General features: G+C 32.4%; 1 protein-coding gene across 2 annotated transcripts; it reads right to left on the minus strand.

The window, feature by feature from the left end:
- Window positions 1-5,283: 5,283 nt before the first annotated feature.
- On the minus strand, window positions 5,284-19,160 carry LOC130636315 (uncharacterized). Of its 2 annotated transcripts, none has more exons than XM_057446000.1 (12): window positions 19,022-19,160; window positions 17,997-18,015; window positions 17,448-17,501; window positions 15,121-15,273; window positions 14,679-14,755; window positions 10,046-10,163; window positions 9,405-9,443; window positions 9,133-9,171; window positions 8,522-8,614; window positions 7,995-8,216; window positions 5,758-6,101; window positions 5,284-5,648 (listed from the first exon to the last, which is right to left on the minus strand). In XM_057446000.1, the coding sequence occupies exons 1-12, from the start codon at window positions 19,085-19,087 to the stop codon at window positions 5,487-5,489; spliced, it is 1,386 nt and encodes a 461-aa protein (XP_057301983.1). In that variant the 5' UTR covers window positions 19,088-19,160; the 3' UTR covers window positions 5,284-5,486. The 2 variants fall into 2 exon arrangements, with proteins under 2 accessions (XP_057301983.1, XP_057301976.1); XM_057445993.1 differs by having other exon boundaries at window positions 8,522-8,851.
- Between the last annotated feature and the right edge of the window lie 5,786 nt (window positions 19,161-24,946).

A 24,946-nucleotide genomic window follows, 5' to 3' on the forward strand; every position in this document is an offset into this window, starting at 1 on the left:
AATTCGAAATTTGCGGTAATTTTAGATCGTATTAATTGTGAACCCGTTAATTACTTGCTTCGTTGTTTTCGTGTAATAAGGTATACGGAAAAGCATACGGAAAATATAGACTTTTGCCTATTACTTGCCTAAAGTCACTACGGTGGGTTCCTACCTCATAACCTCGGTTCAAATTTTCCCACATAGACAAGCTAAACGGTTTATAAGCGTTTTAATCAAATTATTTGGCCGTATACGTATGTTAGATTTTTTTATGCATAATCTAACGTTTAAAATGGATAAAACAATCGATTAAACAACTTGTGCAGGACCGTCTGAAGTCAATTTTTTGCATAGCTAGCTTCAATCAGGTACCTGGAATTACATGATAATTTGAAAATTATATAGCCAGTTGGCACCTGAGAAACCCAATGACGTGTAATAGTCAACTTGACAAATCATGTACCAATTTCCAACGACAAGTTTCTATATTAGAGCTAGCTAACTACACGTTGCAGCTCAAAGAAATGACTGCTTGCTACCAATCAATCCAATAAAATACACATCACTAAACTACATAAATCTCAGGTAAGCAAAAGCATAAATAAAATGATTGATTTAAACATTTGGACAACAATCAAGAAAAACGTACAATAAAAGTTTGACAACGGCTGCGTGTAAGGAGTGAAAAAAAGCGCACCACACAAATCTGTGACTTAAAACGCTGGGCTCCCTTAGCTCTAGAAAGTGATATACAGAACTTGATTCATTGAGACCAATCTCATTAAACAATAAATCCAGAAAAACTATGCATTTGAGGGTCACGTGACGAGGCCTTCTCCAGGGCCATGTTCATCTCGCCGCCCAATAGAAAAAAGAGACAACATGCGCTAGGTTAACACTATCTATGTAAACATTTGTAAAAATTGTCACTAGTCCAAAAAAGTATAATGTTGGAAACTGTTACAACACATTTTGTAGGCAGTTGTCAGAATTTAAAGGTGAGTAAGTAAGTCAGTAAAAAGTAAGTAAGTAAATAACGGGAAGTTTTAACGTCCTTGGGGATTCCGTCCTAAGGGCCCTCCCCTCCGACTGCCCCTATGTTACAATGTTACATTACCGCTTACGTATAGCATTGCTCTAATATGCTTGCCTGCCACACAAACCGATTAGCGGTTAGTAGATGGCACCAAATGGGCTGACAACACCACATATAAAGTGCGCCGGAGTGGGGACATGAACCTGAAACCTTATGATTACAAGTTGAATGCGCTACCACTACACCATCTCCGCCTAAAGGTAAATGTTAGTTAAGTAAAACTTCAAAAAACTTGGCAACTTTCTGCTTTCGATTCTTAAGTAGTGAAGTACGCAAAGTCTAGTTGAGTCTTTTTGGGTTTAGTATCGACATTTTCAAACTTACAAGACCATATGCTGTTATACGTGCAAATATGTATTTTATCCATAGATCAACAAGTTTGTTATTAAAAACAATGTTTAAAAATAAATTGCGGAAGACTCTTTTTCATCAAAAAAACGTAATAAGTTCTCTGCAATCGAACTAAGATTAATGTCATTCTGCATGTTTGTGTTTCACGTGGTTTTTTCATCTTTCACTAAATGTTATTGTTTACTGTTTCCCTTCATGTGATTGTAGAATTTATACCGAATTTTATATCAACTCTTAGTGCATTTAATTAACACGCATCCGTGAACTATTAAAAATACATTTAACATAACTTTACCATGTTGATTAAGTGTTTTAAGACAAGCACGTATCCAATCACAAAAAAAGATCTGATTATTGCTCCAATTTAGGAAGCAGTGTGCAATTTTCCATCTGACAACAATGTTTCATTGTTTCGTTGACGCAGTGCTATTGCCCTTCTTAGTATCGTTATACCTTTTCATTTTAAAAGCCTAAGAATGTAATTTGTGATGCATGTTTTTTTGTGATTATAAAGACATTTTAATGCATAAGTACAGTTTATTTGCATGTAACCATCTTTCTTCTTTTCGGTCTTTATATATTTGTTATTGTTTTTTTTTTCTATTTCGCATGACAAGTTACTTAGACATAATAATTGTGATATTTTGAATGATATTCTATCTATTTACGCCAACTCAACTTGACTAGACACAAAAAGTACAATTATAATACGCCTCGATGGACTTTTTATATTTTTTGCACAATGAAGCCTCCATATGTAGACATCCTTAAAAACGTACACATATCTACAGCAACGCTTCGTTTTCCTATTCTTAGGAATGGAATCAGTCAAATCATAAAATACGATCACTTTCTTGAGGTATCGAGGATTTCTGCTGCAGAGAAGTTTCATTCAATGTTATTTGGCAGTTTCACAGAGTGCCAAAATTAAATACGATGAAAGTTGAATACGATGAAAGTTGTACACACCTAGACGCAAACCAGAGTTAGCATGAAAGGATGTAAAGTATAATTAAAGAATTTCGGTGCACAAAAGCACTATTTCAGCAATATTTTTCGACAAATAAATTACTGTCTTTGACATGGGTGTGGGTTGTCAGCCGCTTGAATATTTCAAAAAAAAAACTGTGCGTCCATTTTGAAGCTATATAAGAGCAACTTCAAAAACGCTTTTAGGTTCTATGCGACGTAAGGCTTCTACTCACTTTCAAGTTTTAAGTTTAATTACAAATGATTTTAAAAGCATTATTAGCAAGTAAATGATGTATATCTCGGTTAGAAGAGTTTGGTAGTTCACAAAAATTTATGTTTTCACGGAAAGGGGATAAAACGTACACTAGTAATAACAACTGACTCAGCATTTAAAACGTAATGTATGGAAAGCAACAAAAACAGACATTTTCAAAAGCAAAAGACATTATGACAAGGATTCTGAAAGTGATTACAAAATGACTGCCTGACGCCTGTTAATTATATGGAAATTAAAAGTTAAAAATAAATATTGAAAAAATCCTCAGTACTGCAAAAAGTACTAGTTTCCATGGTAGCAATTACGAATCAATTTCTACTTTTATTTTCAAGTTACCAGTGTGAAAGAGACAGGAAGTTACAATGGTTTCCTCTGTTGGTTGTTGTTATATTCAATCGGAGCGGGTTTTCCTTCATTCACTTTCCTTAATTTTAAATCAAATGTAGATTTTTAAATAATGTCTTTTAAACGTTTCCTAGTATGAGTAATTAAACCCTATTCGGACAGGGAGCTACCAAAGCATACAGTTTTAGGGGTTACAGTTTGGTAATTTTTATCATTTTCAGTCAACTTCGGAATAATTGAAAATTTTTGATTGTGACATCACGTCTGTTCCCATGATAATTCCTCGGCTTATAGCTGATCGATAAAAAACTGGCCTTTTTTCGTGACATGATTAGTCATATTTTTTCTTTTTTATGCTTTTATCAACTAATTTGATACGTTCAAGACATTTCAAACAGTGTTTCTTATTCCAAAGTATACGTGGTACTATTTCTGCTTTTTTTCGGGTTTGGTAATACATGATGACTTTATTTTTGACTGGAGTAACGTCATCAAATTTTTCTCTGTCTAACTTATTCGAAGTGCTCACGAATAGTTCTGCCAAGTTTTGTGCCATGCTTCATCACTTTTAGAGGGAGGTGTAGGGGCGAGGGCGGTTAGCTCCGCCAACTTTGTTCTTTACAACCCTCAAAAAGCCTAGTATGAATAAGGTTACGTTCAGAAAATACCTTTAGTTCTAATATGACATAAATAATTGAAATCCTATCCTTTATGTTTACATAATTAGCAAGCAGTTAATATTGAATTTAATGGTTTTAAGATTAAGAAACCAAAAACAATTGATGTTGTTATCTTTATATTATTAATACATGTTGTGTAACTGTCACATCATTCAATGCCGTGCTAAAGCACGCACGAAATCTTTAAGCTAGACCATGTTCTGAACACTCGCGCGTAGTAACCAATCTCAAAGCTCGCTTTTATAAAATAATCAATTAACAGTACTTAGCGGTTTGGCGGATTTCCTTAAAATGATCAAGTTGTTCTGTAAACTACCATTAGACATGTTATTTTGTTAAGTTGAAGATTTTTGGACATGGTCCCTTTGTAACCTTTTGCGTTCTAAAGTTTCGTATGTTTATGTTTAGAACGGCATAATGCATTTTTGCATTTGCAGATAGATGTATTACTACATTTTTTTCTCATGAATAAATCTTAAAAAAAAAAAAACAATTTTAAGATTTTAGCTACGAACGAGGTAAGGATGCAGAAACTAGCCGGCTATGTCTAGCTGAAGTTTTTTGTTTAGTTTTGTATAATGCATTTTGTCCTACTCAACTTTTCTGCATAAATTCGAATTTTATCACACTTACAGTTTTGGCTACAACCATTCGCAAAAAATATTGAGACAAGGCGGCAAATTTCGACGTTTGATCCTAAAAGTAATTATGTAGGACGTTTCTGTAGTAGGTACAGTCAATTATTTAGGATCTTAAATTATTTGGTTAAATCCCAAGTCTCTAAATGTGTTGATTATTGCTGAAGTCGTGGCCTTTTTTCTCAAATTTCAAGTTCCTTTTGAATTATTTCATAAGGCAGACTAGCGCAATTTAAACGCTGCTGACCTAAGCAACATTTTTGTAAAAAGAGCCCTTGCGCTCACCATCGACTTGCGAGAGTTGATGTTTTTTGCCAAATTTGAAAAATGGATGAAAAAGCGTTGTAGCTAAAACGTATGGCAGCAATCAGACGCATCGATTTTGCAAGTTTCACAAAAACTTATTTTAGAAAGAGAAATTGCTGTGTTAGCTGGAGAAGTAACGACAAGGTGTTTTTTTAGAGAGAGAAGCTGAAGGAAAATAATTCTTAAGAGGATATTAGGTAGAAAAGGTTCACTGGCTGTAAGTGTTCTCCCGGATATGCTGGATGACTTATGTGCTCTTTACATGTACTTATCCGCTTAAACTGGCGTTATAAGCCAGGTCACTGATCTAATCGTTATGGCTCCAAATATGCTGATAAAACTATAAAAAGTGTATCAAAGTAGAACATAGAACCTATAACGATTATTAGCCGAATACGCTGCAGCTACACCCTATCCACATAAATACAAATTGTTTTACTGAGCTTTGGATATTCTGCTCCCAGGTCTCGCTTTTACTTGGTTGCATTTTTCGCTGTAGTTTTTAGTTAGCGTACGAGTAATTTGACAATTCGACAATTTATTAAACTCCTTTTATAGATATAGACCCTGCGCATCCTCCTCTTCCTTAAGCTTTTTAAGAAAATAAGACGGAAAAAATACGTTTCAAAATCTAGGTTACAAATAATCTACATTAGTTTTCTCAAAAATATTTATACATGCTAAAGATAGCCCTCAAATAAACAAGGGCCATATCACAGAACTTATGTACATATTACAAAATTTATGTGTCATATCACAAGGGTAATAACAACCAGGCAACAAATTATTATTTATGATTTCCTGCTTACTCTTGGTTTCACATTGAATCATCATTACCATTATACTGGTATTGGTTCAAGGTTGCTTTTCGAAAAGACTTCATGTTGTAGAAAAACTCCATCTTCTGCGTAATTAGCAATTGAGTGAAATGATGGCCATTTCGAAGGTGCAGTGGAAGCGAATACTGACGATAAATTGCTCACACTGTCGTACAGTGTTCCCTGAAAATTAAAAGATTGGATAAATGAATTATAAATAAATTGCAATGTTAAAGCAACCTATAAACCTCACCCATTGTTAGAATCCTTTTAAAGTGTAACACAAAATTACCTTATCACAATCTCCTTCGCTACATTCTTTATGTTTTTTGGACTCCACTTTTTTACATGTTGCTCTCATTCTGTTTAACAAGAAATTTAATTTGGGTAGCATCTCTTTTGATTTAATTGGTTTCTTTCCGCCTGAAAGTCGTGTAACTAAACTCATTATGTTCTTAGGTATCCTGTATCCGGCATCTTGTGTTGCCAATAGAAAAGAGGGTATAAGGGTTATTGCTTTGTCGTAACTGGTAAGGTATAAAGGAATAAATTGAAAACTGCTGTTTTGATGATATGCCATTGCAGTTATGAGTTTCAAAGCGAATTCGTATGGTCTGTGCTTTGATGAAGTGTGTTCTAAATGGTAAGAAATGGAATGTTATGTCGGTATTTAAAGTACCTGCTCGTTAGGAAAGAAAAAAGCTGTGCGATGGACACGCAGAATGTTTATGTTTGCACGGAATAACAAATCCGATATATTATTGCCGTCTTTGTTCTCATTGCGCACACGTAGTAAATCAATCACGAAGTCCGACTTTTACGGATAATTAATAAGCAACATGAAATGATCCAAGCTATTTATGATAGTCGTTTTAAATGTTGTGGTGTTGAGGTTCGGAGGCCTATTTGTGTTTTTATTTTTTTGCCTTCTGGAAGTTTTTTTTATTTCTTTAATATTTGACATGTTAGCCATTTACAAATCTTAAAGAAAAGAATTTTAAGATTTTCGCCACGAACGTAGATTAGCAGTGTTAATGCTATTTTATTAGCTACGATTCATTCAGTATATTATTAAGTGGTTTTATCTTTAGCTGACATAAATGTTTTTGTGTTTTACTGAACAATCTGGTTATCACTAAGGGGGCATTGAAGTTTGGGTTACTTTAGCTGAGTTGGCACTAATAGACAAAAGCAGGTAGTTTGGCTGCGGAAGGTTATCTAGTTGCACCACAAACCGTGTTCTAAACTTGCTGAAAGTCTGAAATTTATTGATACAATGAGAGGCGAAAAACTGCGACCTGTCGACTCGTTAAATTATGCTTTTAATTATTAGTTTCGGAAATTTTATTTAAGCTTATTCGCAAAATTAAAAGTGTTTTAGCTGAATTGGATGAAGCTTGTGTTAATAACTTGATATCATACATTCGATGGTTAAGTCATTCATTAAAATGTATCATTTTATGTGTAATGTTACTATTTTTTGTCATGTATTGTGTATTCATTCTGTTTTCACACTTGTTCGGTCTTCTATGTTTTATTTGTCTCATAATATAAGTCCTACCTGTATTATTATGTTGCATCTTCCCCTGTGTATTATTAAATTGTCTATTGTTAATTTTTAATGTCATTAGGGATTTCAGTTAAAACTATTTTCGTTCATCTATTATTTATGTAATTACATTATATAATAAAACTGAGTAACACACAAAATCAATCTAAGCGTTTCAACATCAATTATCGAATAATAATTTACTTTGGCAATTTCATCCAGTTTGGTACTTGGCAATCTGGTAAGAATATTATCTAATATACTTATATTTAAACATTTTTGGTCAAATTTTTCAAAGCTAAAACTTGTATATATTTCTTTTTTAGGTTAAATTAAGTAACTTAACTTAATCAATACCAATCAAACCATTTCTTTACTACAAACAACCCAATCTAAACCCTGGAGAGACCTACAGTAATGCCAGGTGAAATTCTTTGTTTTTATTTAAACCGAAGTTTGATTCTAGAAAGAACTTATTCCGCAAAATAAAGAGAATGTCTGGTGACAGATCTAGGACAGCGTTAAAGTATCTATTTAAATGATGTTGCAGGAACGCTTTTGTTTAATTATTAAACAGATTTGCAATGTAAAATATACCTGTACTAAGCGCTCAGTCTGGATTTGTGAAAGAGTTTACCAACAATAAGTGTTCAACTTAGCGTTTAACGTATTTCAATGACTTCGTGCTACCAGGCATCCAAAAATACACAATTTTTTTCTGCAGGAAATATGTACGATTGGCGAAACTCTGAGGTGGATTCTCCCACAGGCTAACGACTAGTTATATTATAATCAAATAATCAGTTTAAAAAAGAATTTTCGAATGTCGCTATATTCCTTTCCAACCGAGGGAGGGGATAGCAAGTGTTCGATAGATAATATTATAGTGTGAACGTTCTGAACAATTTTTATGGATAGTACGCAAAAGGTTACGAAGCAAAATTTGTTACAAAAGAAAGGAAGAAATGTATCATTTTTACCTTTGTTGTGTTCCGTAAAGAGTATTAGAACATAATCGCATGAGTCGATATTTCTTTGTATGTACGACGATATTCCTCCTTCAGCATCTATTTGACTTTGTTCCAGCAGTGACAATTTTACATCTATACCATAGGCTTTCAAAACTAACGCCAAATCTCTCATTAAGGTGTCCAGAAGCTCGCATCCAGGACGATTTAAGATCATTACCCTTGTAATTGTGTCTATAATAAAAGTATGAAAATTAGACTAAATGAATATGAGATTGTGGACCGATCCTTGTACAAGAACGATGGAAAAATCTATCGATTCTGACGTCAGCAATGACCCATATACATGTGAAAAATATTTGTGAGAAATTTACTTAGCTTGTTTCGGAACAGGTGGGTTGACCCAGCTTTAGGAAATTAGCCTAATTTTAGACATACGTGGTTCCTATTTAACTATACAGGGGCGTAAGTTATTTTCATCCTTCCCTAAGCTATTTGGCCTGAAATTCATTAACTATAATTAAGTTATTAACTATTACCATGCTTTTCTTCTTCCTTAAAGCCAAAATCTTTTTTTCGTGATTCTCGGGACCATTTGTGTGAACCGATGAAATTCTGTTTTATCTTCCTAACTATGTTAAAGACAACCAGAATTAAGATTATCAATAAGCCTCCTATGGAAACAACGATGATGTGTGTTTTGATTTGTGATTTCTTTGTCAACTTTCCTTCAGCAGAAAAATTGAACGGCACAAGTCTACAATGATTTTGTGTCAATTTAGATTGGTTTAAGTATCGAGTAACTTTAATGATGTCATTTGAAAAATGCTTGCATACTTTTGACATGCTATTTTTTATTTCGGAGAAACCTAGAATTAAAATCAAGATTATTATCAATGACTCATTGCACGGCAATCACAAAATGATTTAAATCGAAACAAACCGGAAAAATCAAAGCAATCCGTTTGATGCAGCAAAAAAAAGTTTAAATATTGAAATTGACATAGCTTTTAACAGGTTCTGAAATAAATAAATCTGGTAATGATATTCAGAAGGTTAAAAAAAACTCGTTCAGCTAATTAATGTAGGTTGATTCCCGAAGTAATACCTATCAAAGTTTTTTTAATTTTAAGTTTTATCAAAATATTACCTGGAGGCTTGAGACAATTGGAAAATGCCTTTTCTGCATCTAGAATAATGTTTACCGACAATGCATTAACAAAGATTTAATATGCACGATAATTCAAAGAACATGTCACATAGCTACAAAAAAGAGTCGACTCAAATAAGAATAATATATACAACTACGCATAAAGATGAACTTTATAATGCAACCTTTCTTCGACTTGTTTTGACCACAAATTGTAGACATAAAGAAGAATATTCTGTAGAGCAATCATGATTTACTGTTATAGGACTTACTAGTTCTGCTGAATGTTACGGCAGCAATCTCGCATTTTGCTACAAGTAAAAAAAGTACAAAATCGAAATTACGAAGTTATAATTATTTGTACGACGGGCACAATCATTCTTTTCTAGATAAAAAAGAATCAAATGTAAAACGGATCTTTTGCGCATTTATTAATGATTTGTGATTTGTGATTGAAAAATCTGCATATTACTTATGAGTGTGCCACGTGCATGTCGCATGTTGGGTATTGTAATGCAACTAGTCTACTTATATAACGTGCAAGTAAATTGTGTTTTTGAGAAGAAAAAAAAAAGAATTACTTGCCTATATAATAAGAAACATTTGGAATGTCGACACTTCGAATATAAGGTCTACAGTTCTTGGATGAATAATTTTGCTGTACCTTTAACAGGTAAACCTTGAAGTTCAAAGAATGGGCCAGAATTACCCGCTACATAGCATGTTGTTTTATTATTTCAACCTTGTCTATATTATCTAAAAGGCCAAAAGGAGACTTCTTTATACTGCTTGTTGCTTTATTGCACGAAACAAAACTTTAATCTTGATGGAAAACATTAAAATGCACAATTCTATAAAAGCAAGCGACATTTTAAATAAAAATAAATATCTGATGCTGATATGAAATACTTACATGGGGTTTTCTGTATGATAAGAGTTTGCGTTTGGCCAGATGGAATTTGTGTGACATTTATGACGTATGGTACATCGTAAACTAATTTATGATCAGCTATCAAATAACGTCCCATAATCTAGAAAATATGAATCAAACAATTCGTTAAGTGAATCTCTATAAAATACTAAGCTTCTATATGTCTTTCTGTTTGTGACTTTTGCAAATGCCATATTTTTTACCACCCAAATGCGCGAGTTTTTCGAGTTTTTTTGTCAATATCTTTTAACGTCAATATCTTATATTAAATTAATGAAGCCAGTACAGTGCACTTAAATTTTGAGGCCAAATAACTTGGAAACGAGGTGGTGACGTCAATGATTTTTCACAACGTGTGTAACTAGGGACCGCCTGGGACCAATTTGGGTAAGTTTCCCAAACCTAGGTCCCCAAATCCGTTTCGGAATGGACGGGCTGATGACGTCATCAAAAAACCTTAAAACGGTAATATCTATGCAACCGTTTGTCAAAAGTACATGATCCTATACATTTTCTTCATCAACGTTTTAAGATCTACACGATGAAGGCAATAGGTATACAAATTTCTAAAAAAAAAAATTCTGTTTTGACGGGTCAGCAAAATTTTAAACCCTTATATTTCATTAACTGCTCATCAAAACCCGCGATCATATACATTTTCTTGATCAGCAGTGTAAGCTCTACACAACGAAGAAAACATGAAAATAAGTTTCTCAATTTATTTATTCTGTATCTGCTCTGCTGACGTCAGCGGAAATTGTAAAACAACGTAATTTTCCATCTTCCTTCTGGCTAAGTGGATTTTCAAAATAAATTTACAAAAACATTTGAAAAAGGGCATGGTATGTAATGAAGTACAGCAAGGTTTCAAAGGTTTGTTTATGTTTTTTTTAGTTTTAATGATATTATTGATGTGAGACATGTTTGTTAGCTAGCATCATAAAGCCAACCACAGCAACAACAATTTAATAGCTAGCTAGCTCGGATGTTAAAAATATGTTCTTTATTCCTCGCTAAGTCTCCAGTTATATTCAACTGACCAGCTATTAGCTGCTGTAGCTAGCTTATGTTAGCTTCAAACTTAAGACTCAAAGTACCTAGCTAACTTGTGAGTTTTATGTTGCTTTTTACATGTAAGCTAGCTACCGTAGTTATCTTAGTGGTCTTTGCTAAGAATTTGGCTTATTTCACTTGACATTTTAAGCTTAAATTAACAAGCCACAATAACTTTTAAAAAAGTTTTACATAATATTTAAGAATAGTTTAAGGACTGTTTTTAAGCAAATAATGTATTTTTCACATTTTGTGTAAGCAAATGTTTTTTTTTAACATTTTGTGTAACTAAACTTATATACATCGGTTACATGTAATATGACGAAACGATTTTTATTTAACATGTGGTAATTCTGGTACCTTAAGTGTAGAGATTTTTGAAAAAACTTGTTTTTTTTATATAATTCTTATTTGACAGAGGTTTTTGACATCATGGGGAAACTTTACGTAGCTTTTACATTTTTTACCCTAAATGTAAAAAATGTACATGAAAGGCTGGTGTAACCTTTCATTTATATACATAATGTATATAATATATACAAGCTGTTGTGTGATGTTTGAAATATTATGTGTTAGGATCATGCAATATAGCGAAAGAACTAATTTTTGTAGAATTTGACTTTGCAACTTGTAAGCAATTTCTGTTTTTATATTCAAATGAGAAATTCAACTGACAATATATACAAAGCGTAAAATTGCCACAAAGTTCATAAAATGTTATTAACCCTGCAATTTTTAAACATTTTCCTGGTTCTATTTTTGGTTTGCGAAGTTCTTTTCCTGCAAAAAGTTCTAAGAATAAAGTACAGAAATTACTTATTTTTAAGATGCGTAAATTTAATTTCTTCTAATTTATGGTTTTGATATTTTCATGTAATATATAGTTTGTGGGAAAAGGCTGATGTTGTCGATTTAGAATAATTAAACACAACTGTTTTTTACATAAACTTTAGTGCATATGGCCATATTCAATACACCAAAAGGGCTACTTTGTTGATTTCGGTTTTATATATACTCTTTGTAATATTTTTTTCTTCTTTTTTACATTTTGGATTATATAAATATTGTTGCAGAATATTGTATTTAAAAAAAATGGAATTTTGCAAAGTTCAATTTTACTACTCAATATTATACATTTTATATACGTATATTCTTTGGGACAGGATGGTACGAAATAGACTAACATATATGATATTGGTTGTTTTTAATTTACAGGCTGTGCCGTATGAAACTTTAAGGTTAACATTTTGTCAGACAATGGCATAACATATACTGACAGAACTTATTTTTGTTGTTTTAGACGTTATAACTTGAACTTCTTTTAACATATTACAGAAGACATACAGAAGGAGAATTAGATTTTGCATATTGCAAGGTTTTTTTTATATTTTGTATAAATTCTTACTGTGCAGGACTCTGCACAAAACACCGAAATGACTGATCCCCCTCTATTTATAAATTTAATGCCTTCCAAATTGCAGTTTTTTGAAATTTACAGTACAAAATGCAAAATATCAAAAATACTGATTTTAGTTGAATCAGAAGTATTTTCTATACAATCATTCTTTTTTTACACTTTTGTGGAGAAAAAGCGTATGCAATATCATCAAAATAACTGATTTTGTTGCAAACAGTTTTTCTTTTTCACATTTTGGATTGAAATATTGTTTTAGAGGGCATATATCAATAGGCATATATATATATACAAAAATAATTAAATTCTGCAAACTTTGAATTTGTCGTTCACCTCTCACCTTTTATATTTTGATTAAACTTTTGAGGAAAACCATAGGAATTATTTAGAATTTGTATTTTGTGTTGCAAATTTAGTGCAAAAATTGACATAAAATGAACTGTTAAATTGATTGTTGTTGTTTTAACATGAATTATGACACAAATTTTGTTTTTGCATTTCTAATTCGATTAATTAGCCTAAAAAATTTGGTTTTATACTCTGTTATCTTATATATATATATATATTCTATGTGAACATTTGTGACAGAGAACTATGTGAGATTTGAAATTTTGTGCAAGGTTTATTTATCGTAAAACAGCATTCTAGTTGCTAAAAGGACTGATTTTTATTAGCTTTGGGTTTAAACACCTTTTTTTTAATTTTTTTTAACAGTTTGTCTAAGGTTTACTAAAGATATATTGTAATATATGCAATATATAACAAAAAGTTTTGTTACATTATAATTTATCCTTGCAATCAATTTCTTTAAACATAATTAATAATTTCTGCCAAAGGCACAATTTATTGTTTATTTTCACATTTTGTGTCAACATTTCGCAGGATTTGTAATAACTTAGCTGATCTTAACATATACATTGACAAAGAGTTTTTTTACATTGATCAGCTTTTTTTGTATGTGACATTGTGATTGATTTAGATTTTATGAATGAAATGCCCTTTAAAATGCTTTGGTAAACTTTTTTCCAGATAATTTTTGCATTTTTAGAAGGTCAGTACAAGTAATTTTAGTAGATTTACTTTTTAAATGACACACAGTTGTTGGATACCTTCAATTTTTAGTCATTTATATAATACGGCAAATTGTAAGCTTCGCACCTGCTGTATTGCTTTTTATGGACGTTTTATCTGTTACACGAATTAAATGAGAAATTAGTGGATTCTTCCACGGGAAAGAGCTAGTATTAGTAATAATATTATAGTATCAAAATGATTTTACTAGCAAAAAATTGTGCGAACAGCGATTGTACCTCTCTCCTCAAGAGAAACTGAACCGATCTTACAAAAACTAAAATATTGGAAACTGAAAAATAACCTTTTAGGAAATAAAAAAGTCCTATAAAATGATTAGCTTTAATAAAAGTTGCCTTATCTTATAATAAGTGCTATTTTTGCCCCTGATCACTCTTATGAAAATGACACAACTCTCAATACTACTCCTGCTGGTCTTTTTTGGGCTCTTTAATGCTTGGGTGGGGGGGGGGGGGGGGTGAGGGAGCTGATATTCAGCCTTCCCTCCGTAATTTTTAAAGTTGTTATACATTAGACATAAAACTTACCACAGCTGTTCCCCATGTCTTAAGTAACGACTTGGTCAAAATTTGCTGATGTAAGCATTTTTTCTAGTAATGGCATCAATTTTGCGGAAATGAATAAAATTAGCTTAAAATTGAGATTCGTAAAATATTTGTATAAATGGTTGGCATTTAATGACACCAATATTGCAAACGAAAAATAATGTAGCGATATATACTAAAAATTTTGTGTACTAACTTAATAAAAACTTGTAAGTACTTTTCTCAAAAAATAATCCTGCAAGATTTCACTCAAATCGAGAAATGGTTGTTTGGGCAACACTTTGGTGAATTTTCCCAAATAATTTTTCCAGAAAATTAAAGCTAAGTTAAAGTTGGAAAAGTCACAAAAGGTATGAGTGCAGGAACATAAACAGTTTGGAAAAAAAGATGACCCTTCCACCCACCAACACAAATGGAAGAAATATTGCACAAATAGGCCAATTCAATTGTATAATGCAGCGTTCCAAAACAACTATGCGTTACTTAACAACGAAGTATACGAATGAATTACCTCTTCTTGTGATTTGTACTTGGAAAGGTATAATTCAGCATCATTGATGTATATGTTTACTAAATATCCCCAACAACCTAAATTACAATCGAGAGAAAAATATATCTGGTAAACTCTAAATTTTTTTTCGACAATGTATGCGTAAAATTATCGATCAAATGAATAAGGTTTTGTTTGGTTTTAAAATTAAAATCAGCCTATGGTCTAGTAAAATGTTCTAGTAAAATGTTCTAGTTCCAAAGACTTCCACGACATTTGGTGCTAGAGACTTCTGAGAAAAATACAATGAACAGTTGCTGTGATACTTAGTGACCGTCCAAGGACACTACTCTGTTGTTACAGAAAAGTACACTTTTTTTTTCCAAGTCAAATACTTAGACAAGCATTTCTTTAACATATTTCACGGTGACAAATCACATCTAAACAATTTGATTATCCTAACCTGTTTTAACATTTTGCAATGTTACGAGGAGGTGTGTTTGTCTCGTGACTCGGCGATTAGCATACACAGCGTCTATCGAAAAAGGAATCCTAAAGCATTTCTGATATATAGATAAGCACTCTTCACGTATTGATGCTACATCTACCAATTTAGCTAAAATGTAAGGAACACATGAAAAAAAATAATGTAAATTAGATTAGAAAAAAGTATAGTTATTTGTGAAATCTTTTAACTTTTCGAGATAACAAAACAGTGCTAAATTATGTCCCAATCCTGCTGCGGCAGAATTTTTGCATGAACGTCTTTTTATCACAGGCGGTTGAAAGTTGTACTTTAACCCTATTCGGTCCTGAGGCACGGACGTTTTTTTAATAACTCCTTAATGCTATGATGCATGGCTATGATACTTACTGAGTCATCCCTTTCAGAGGCTTTGATATTGACTATTACTCGAAACTACGCCTAAAAATCTCTATGAAACCCGTATGCTAGGGAAAAAATTAGTGTGTCAAGTTTGATTCAATTTAAACAAGCCTATGAAAAGTTATTGCGGGCGGGCGGAATCCATCCCCCCCCCCCCCCCCCGGTTATAATATGTTCGAAAAACCCCGGACCGAATAGGGTTAAAATGGCAGAGTGAACATCATGAGAACAGACTGAGACTGCAGAGTCTGCTTTAATTTGGTCACTATTCGCTCTATTCTAAAAATTCTCCAAGGAAAAACACCCTACCTGTTAGGTTTTTAATTTTCTTCTAGTTAAAACATTCGGTGTTAAGCCTTTATACCTATACAGTTGGTATAATCCATCGTGAAATCAAGCGGTTAAAATTGTTTTAGGAACCTCAAGGTGACTTTACTTCCGCTAATGTAAACGTTCCTGGTTTAGCGTTTTTGGCCCCTTTCGCAAAAGATGTTTCCCCCAAAGTTTTAAAAAAAAGCTCATTCAGGATAGTTTTTTTCGGCAAAATATTTCAATTTGGGTGAACCGCAAAAGTTTTTTTCCCGCGAAATAAAAAAGGTTGTCAGGAAAGGTTTTCCCCCGCTAAATGATTATGCTTTATTGTGTTTCCAGCACAGACGACATATGAATTAAAAAAAATTATTTTTAACTTCTCCGGATTCTACAGTCCTACTCAATTTATCTCCCATTTCTGCCAAAACAGCCCTTTCCTCCGAAATAAAATGATTCTATGCTTAACTGCATTATAGTACTTGTTTTACATAAATAATATATTCTACAATTACGGTTTGCCGATAACTATTTACAGCCATTTGGTACAGTAATGCAATAATGTTTTAAAAATTTTAACATTTAATTTCCTCTGTTATTAATTTTGTCTTGTAAATAGTAGCCTTGAAGGAGCTACAAATCGATAAGTGCACTCTCCGTCATATACGTCCCTTCCATCCTCACACTTTCAAATGACGGTGTGTAATGAATAGACCACTCAAAAGATCAAATGCTAGAAATTATGCACACCTCAAAGCTTTGGACTTATTTATGAATAATTTGCAGTTGCAGTCTTGAAAAAAACATTTTCCTTTAGTATTCATTTTAGCCCTTGTCATTATACCTCCCTTTCAACAAGACCCCAATTTTAGTAGACGTCCGAAATTATAATCATTTTTAACAATTAACTCTCCGGTGGAGAAAGGCTTATTCGATATTGGCCTGACCATTCAAAAGAAGTGGAAAATATCGCCATGATAAAATAAAATTTTTAAAAAAAGGTACGCGTTGTCTAAAATTACATTCTTTTAGAAAACTTTCGTACGTCAGTTGTACAACGACCACAATCAAAACACATGTGACCAAGCGTACCAACAAATAATGTGCAACAATTTTTGTACACGAATTTGGATACACTATTTTCCAATTTGCTGGGCTTAAGCGAAAATCACCTATTCAATTTTCTAATCTCGGAGATAGGGAAAGACTAAAGGCATCTTGAGTTTGTTTATAGTGATATTTCTTTGAAGACATGACATATACCAACAATGACATGGTTACAAGAACTAAAAATTAGCAAGTCTGGATTTGGAACTATCTAATCAATATCTGATCCACACACACTGTAAAATTTGTGACCAGATAATTGTTAAATACGGCGAAATTGTGACTAGAAATTCCTTTCAGACGAATAAAAAATTTATCACCAGAAAAGTAAATGTAGTTCTTTGTTCGAAAGCGTTGGAATGGCTGCGAAAAATTGGCTAAATTTCGGCCAAGCAAAAAACAACAAGCAGAAAACACGTATTTGCTGTCAAATGTAACAAAAGCTGTTTAATTTTAATATTCAAGGTTTAAATCATAAAGATACATACTGTTGTTCTTAAGTATTTCTTCAATTGCTTGTTTGTTGCAAGTTCTGTTGCCACCTAAAAATTAAATACTGAATTCAATATCAAAGTAACGAATTAACAATTGGATTGGTTACTACAATGTATTAAAAGAAATTGTAGTTTTAATTTGCTACTGTGCTGTATTAGGATGTGAAGAAAAAAAACTTTTAAGACCACATTATAACTGACAAAACATTGATTACAGATGTGTAGTTCCGATAAAACGCTATTCACACATGCCGGTTTATAGCATATGGAATTACAGAATAATTGCACCGGTACTGATACAGGTCCTGGAGATTTAAAGCTGATATTAACAACAATTTAAACAAGGTTTGTATATAGCCAAGTAAGCTAAAGCCCTCCGTAAAAATATTAAAAAGGTCTAAATGATAGAGCTTTGGAGAAATGATTATTTGTTGGGAGGAAATAAAATATTTTGTGAGGGATTGTGTATGTTTCAATTACGTCTGAGTGATATTTAACTTTTTACTGTTCCTTATAAACTTTCAATATGATCAAAGAGCTTACCTTTCTCGACGTCAATGGCCTAAAGAATAAAGGAACACGCTAATACAAATGAGATAAAATATATGTTTATCAAACTTCCTACGTCAACTGCTCTTTGCATCATTTAAAACTTTCACCTTAATCCCTGATAAATAAGCATTCAACAACAACGACAAAGCAATGATAATAACCACGACAGTCACTAAGACAACAACGACTATAACTACGACAACAAAACGAGAACAACGACGACAATGACAGCAACAACGACAACGACAACAAAAAATAAGCAAAAAAGTAACCAGAAAAGCAATCACAAAAAACTTAGCAAATTAAAAACATAGCATAGCATTGATTCAAATTGTCATATTAAATGCTATAATTGAATGCGGAATAAACTTCACGTAATTACATTTGACAAAATGCTGTTGAAATTAGTTGCATCCGCTACTAAGATAATTTGTGTGTAGAAACTGTTGAATGAAAAGCAATGTTTTTGGATGGCATTCTTTTAAGAATAACAAAAAGATGTCGCATCTGCTCAATATATCGTTTGCTTAATTATTAATACTTAACCTTTACAACATCTAATCGACTTTCGTCCACCAAATTGGACGTTAAATTTCCAGACAGCACCAAATGTCTAGCATTCATCGCATCTTCTAAGATATATTACTTCCTAAAGTTTATGCTACTGTTATGTTAAAAGCGTTTAGAAGTTCCAGAAGTTGAAAGGCATAAACTTTATTAGGTCTTTTGAAATTTACGTCGACACATTTATTTCAGCATCTGCGTGAGCGTTAACCTGTTTGCTGCACACAGTGAAGTGGGTCAGCTTGCAGATCAAGTGCCCGTGACTATGAATCGAACACCTCTCACCACTGTACAGTGTGTTGGCGATGCACAAAGTCACATTTGCTTCAGGTAAAACAAAGATAAAGTTTCCTGTTTGCATCTTCTAAGCGAGGTTTTAATTCATTTATTCCTTAGAAATAAAGTTATATCAAACATTGCAGAGAAAAAAATCAAAAATTTAAGGATTTTACCTGGAGATCCAACGCAGCATTGGTCAACATTAGAAAACTAATCAACATATACTTTGCAAGTACCATTGTAAGCTCTCTGTATCCTACAGCCTTTAATCACGCACAGTCTTTACTTATGTCTCTCTTTTCTATTTTTTAATATTTTTAAGTTAGAAACTATAAGGCGGTAACTATAGCAACAGCTTATACCAATATAGGTGATTAAGGTTTTAATTATCCTAGGAATCTTTTCAATGCTACAATTTTCTCTAACGTCATTCATATCATAATCCTTTCAAGTAATTTTAGGATAGAAAAACATTGCGTGTTTCAAATTTCGTTACAGTTGCAAACGGTACCCACTAGGCGCTAATCAGCATTAAGTTAGTAAATGAACAAATAATGATAACTAGGGCTGAAATAATTTTGAGCATTTACACTACTTAGTATAAAACTAGCGCTACTAAATTACTCACTTGCAAAGTTGAATCAAAAAATAAAATCGCCTTACTTTGCTGTGTCTGTAAGTGTCAGCAGCATGTTTATTCAGAAATTCGGAATTAAATTATTACTTGGCGACAAATACTTTTTTTTTGTTTGTTGCACTTTTGAAAACAATAACAAAATTATATAAATTGCTTAATAAAGAGTCATTTTATTTTTACCACAATTTTTTTTATAAACCATAGGTATTATAAGAATTTAAAAAATATTGCACCGTTTATATCCTAAAAGCATTTCCAATTAAAATAATTACCGGTTGATATATGGCGATAACCAGAGCTAAATATAAAAAAATTAATCTTTGGAACTTGCGGTAACTAGCTCTAACTAGCGCCAAAATAAAAAGCAAAAACGTCTCTATTAGAAAGAAAGTAATCTCAATGTTATTTCCTGCTAATTAGTGTTAATTAATACCTGTAGGTATACGTTTTTTAGGGTAAATTCTATGGGAAGTGTCAAAGGAGTGCATTTTCACATCCCTTAAAAACACGACCACTTAATCTTACTTTCCACCGGTTTCTGTTTACTTAGAGTTTATAAGGCGATGATTTACCGTAGTTCTGAACCAGAAAATCAAGAACTTGATGGAAAACGGGCATGCTATTTAAATTAGGAGATCAAAAGTAAGGGCCATTTAGATTATCTGTTACTTATCTATCACTCATTATGTGGTCTAACTAATATGAGGGAATTAAAAGAATTGCTCCCAAATAGTCTCTTAATGTTACATTTATTTGTTACTATTCTCTAGCTACGTTTTGCATCCTTTTGCATCATACCCTGAATGTTGCAAACGCCACCTTTGTATGTAATAACAATTTGTAACGTCGCAAAAATATACTTTTGATGTAATCATTTACATTTGATGTGTCGCAAAGAAAAAAAGGATGGCAAGACAAAACTAAAATTTTTTCATGTCGTTTATGGTAAGACAAACAACGGCATTTTCTATAAAACGCTTTTTCATCAACATTTACAAGTCTACAACCAATGTATGGCAAGATATGCGAAAATTTATTTTTAAAAGGCATTGGCGATTTTAAATACTTTGTATTGACTTGAATTTCTGTTGTCATACTTAGCACAATCACGAACGCCATTAAAAAACAAAATGACAGCAAGAAAGTCATGCTTATGTCACCAATTCTTCTGTGGGGTTATCAGAAACTTGGAATTTGTCCAAAAAATCACTATCTGCTTAAAGTTCTAGAATTCGGTTTACGTTTTTGACAGTAAACATTTTGTTCGTGTATATAAAGAAAGGGTCATCGATGAAGCATTCCCACAGCGTTACAGACCTGGTACGGACGGTATTTTAGTAGTCTTAGTAAATGCACGAGTAAGAGGGTGCTCATTTACAGTCCATTCCTGTGCCATGGTGTTGTTCGTATACTACATCAACAGTTAATAAATAGTATTTGGAGGAAGAGGAGGAGAGGACAATTTCTAAGAAAGCCTTTGGGTTCCCTTTATGTAAGAAAGTAATGACTTTATCAGAGGTTGTAATATATGATCTATTAATGCTAACATGTTTTTGTTGCATATAAGCTCAGTGTTGGATCTCCAAATTTTATAAGGGTGTACGTTTTATGTATGACAAATCTTGCGTGTTGATTGGGAGGATAAATAAATTATGGGTATGTTCTTAGAGATTATGATTTTGTACAAAAGGGAATCTGCAGGGCCTGAAGATTTGATTCTATCGTGAATCAATTTCACTACCCGGAAAAAAAGTTGCAAAAAGGCGTCTGATGAAACCCTTGTTTCTTAGGTCATCCCTTACCCACGCAACATCTCTTCTCTGCATACGTTACTGTATCTTCTTAACAATGATGTTAAGGCATAAATTAAGGTTTAGTGTATATACATATGTTACAGTTGTGTAGAAATGTGCTTCGCTATAACGTTTTTTATATTTATTTGTTTTTTAAAGCTTTTTGATAAATAAAATAACGATCATTTTAGTTAGGTATCAGTTTCGAAGCGAAGTCTCTTTTTTGTAGAAGTAAAACTTCGGTAATGTTCATTGCGTGACTACCACATATAAATTTTACATCGGTAATAAAACTTGATGATACCAGAAGAAGTTATCGAGCATGTTTGTTGTTCATCAGCAAAGGTATAAGATTCCACTTTCTTTGATTGATTAATATTTCAATTGAAGGTATTTGTGCTGTTTTTTATTGTATTAAAACTGTCCTTTGATGGATCTAACAAGCTTTTAAGCCTATACAATAACTTCGGAATAAGTAAAGAATATAAAATAGGAATATATATCGCAGAGAAGTCACAAAATCAAACCTAAATCTCAAGGAGAGAAAATTTTGCAGCGGATTTTTTTTCGTACGATTTTGTGTGTGTGTTTTTTCAATTGTGGCAGTGTTGGGTTTTTTAGACGTGTAAAGGACAGAATTTGGTAAATGTCATTTTGGTAAATGCCATTAACATTATCATATTTAAAGGGTTTTATTAGGTGGTTGTTCCTAGAAGTAAATAATTCGCTTTTTGGAAGGATTAAATTTTAATGTATTTTTAAGTTGAACTTTGTCCCGTCGCTGACCATCATTTGAAGACCTGGAAGGTGGTGGTCATTAAGAAGATGTCATATGCATATACGATACTACCAGTATGTTATCAACAAATGTACTGATTGAGATTTTTTTAAATTTCCTGCGTAAGCATTATATAGAATTGTAGATAATATCTCTGTCTAGCACTTGAACTCAAACTAAAGCTATAAAATAGTATGCCACTGTATAAAACAGATAGGTACGGTAGATTACCGTACCTTTTTATATATTTATACTATGTTTATAATGTTCAAAATTCATCTGAAAGGACAATGGCAAATTTGAATACGTTGGAACGACTGAAGTTTCAAAATTCTGCAACTAATAGCTATGGTGCTTGTATGTATAAATGGGGATAAACTTGCACACTTGCAAGTTTAGATATGTTAAATCTACTTATTTTGCAAAATTCTACAACCGTCTGAATGTGCTACAATTGTGGTGCACTTATCACGTTGATGTCGAATGATTTCGCAGTGGACTGCAATATATCTGACATCTAGTCTTCTATAATAATGCGTCTACTTGTATCTGTGTCATTTATAGTAAACAACAAATCAGCTCTTTGACGTAAATACTGTATTAAGATTATTATACCCCTAACTAGTAGATCAAATTCACAACAGAGCCCTGTATTGTGGTTATAATTGTTTAATTAAAAACATGTTTGAAGCATGTGTTTAAAATAATAAATTAAATAATTTAAATAATTGCTTGCTTGCTTGTAACAAAACGTCATTATAGACAAGGCGCGAAAATTCTGGAGCTGTGCAAAAGTTATGAAAATTTTCTTTCAGCCAATTTCCAGCATTTTTTTCATTGTCAAACAAAAGGCTGGCATATCAGCCATTTTGAAATAAAAAGTTGTGTTACACGCTAAGCAATTACTTAATGTTATGACTTATTACCAAATCGATTGTTTTTTCGACCGATAAAATTTGCTGAAACTGATACGCGCCAGAATTTAAAAATACAATATGAATAGGTTTGCAACTAAATGCATCATAGATGATTTCAATAAAAGCAAAAGGGCTCAATCTCCTACTTTTTTTCTACCTCCATGCCTGAACTTAAGCGTTCAGCCTGACATTCAACACAGAGCGCGATTTTGTTCATCTAGTAAAGAATCAAAATCAGCATTTCTCGTTCTCTTATAAACGAAATGTACTTGAGACACAAATCCTTAGGAATTAATATAGAGAGCTTCCGGATCTAGGTGTTATCTTTTAACAGCTAAATGGCTCAAAAGAAAAAAATGTATGGTTTCAGATTTGAACAGTATAAAAGAAGCATCAAATTGTTCAAAAAGTTAGAACGAAACATGTCCAGAAAAAAGTTGGACTAAGTTAAGGAAGAAAATATGTTGCAATAAGTCGTTATTTTATCCCCCCCCCAAAAAAAATTGAAGACTGTTAGTTCAAGCTTTATACAATATCAAACTAAAATATTAAGAGAAAATTAAACTTTGATTGAAAAAAAAAACACTAAAGTAATAGATATTAAGAAGCTACTATGCTACCATGCTAAATTATTTCGAATGAAAAATAAGCCTTTTTAACTTAAACAATTAAAAATTCTGTTGACAGGTAGTTCTAACAGGTATGGATATTCCGTAATTCAACGGGGTCAACCTGTTTGAAAGGCGTCGGTCAATAAACTTAAATCAGTTAAGAAAATAACATTTTTTCAACAGTAGCCACGTCAGAACTTGTTATCATTCTTTTTTTTAATTCAGATTGTTTCAACTTTTTTGTGAACATTTTAAAATAATCAATACATTGTTTCTCTTGTTCTGTAGAAAGAAAAGATTCAAATAGTGATACAACTTTTCTCCCTCTTGACAATGCATTGTTATACAACTCTTCTCATTTGGTTCTCCTAAAGCAAATTGGGAAGTTTGCTCATTTATAAATCTTGTTTGAACACTGAAGAATATATCGACGCTTCTGCATTACTTCACTATGTGGCAACTGTACAACTATTACATGTTTTTATTTGTTGGCAAGGAGTAACATTTATAAGATAAAAAGCAAGTTTAACACTTCATGTACACTTTTATCCGGTTTATTGACATTGTGCTAAATAATCGTTTGCTCATCTTTGAAAACAATCTTTAGAGTCGAATATAAATCCTCTAAATCTTTATTTTTTATAAAAAATGCAAATTTCTTTCTGTGATTTTCTATATGATGAACGCACTGGGAAGTACCTAATGTTTATGCGGTACCAGATTACCCTGCCTATTGCTTCAAATCAACATTTCTGTTTGTCATGACACAAGATTGACACTTTCATTAGCACCACAACATCAACTGGAAAAAAAAATTCTTAAAGTAAACTGCTGGTACCTTCTTGTTAATAACATTTCCTGTTCCTTCTTTAAACGTTCCAATGAATCCAACAACGTCAAACTGGATTTTCTTTAGACACTGTATCATTTATATTAAAGTCAGTTAAAATGTCTTTGTCCTTTAGACCATGAGTAACGTAAATCTGCGGTTTACACATTGGGAGATAAAATAGATCTATGTTTTTCTGGAACCTAGCCATTATTCCTGTTGCTAGGCAAAAAAGAACACACTATTTACTTCTGGTTATAACAGATAGATAGAATTTTCCCATTTGTGTTTTCCAATTTGGGTTTTCCCGGGTATTATCAGAATTGCTTCTTCGAGAAAACAAGTTCAAAAATTACCGAAAAATCCCAATTTTTTGTGAAAGAAAACATATCAATGTACTTGATAAAATCCAACGTTATATGAACATTATAGGTTCTGATTTTGATGATTCTGACAATTCTCCTCAAAACTTTATAAAAAAGGTTTTTTATATAACATATGAAAATACAAATGATAGAAACCGCTATACACAA

The sequence above is a fragment of the Hydractinia symbiolongicarpus genome, chromosome 1, assembly GCF_029227915.1.
Source record: "Hydractinia symbiolongicarpus strain clone_291-10 chromosome 1, HSymV2.1, whole genome shotgun sequence".
NCBI classification, from domain to species: Eukaryota; Metazoa; Cnidaria; class Hydrozoa; order Anthoathecata; family Hydractiniidae; genus Hydractinia; species Hydractinia symbiolongicarpus.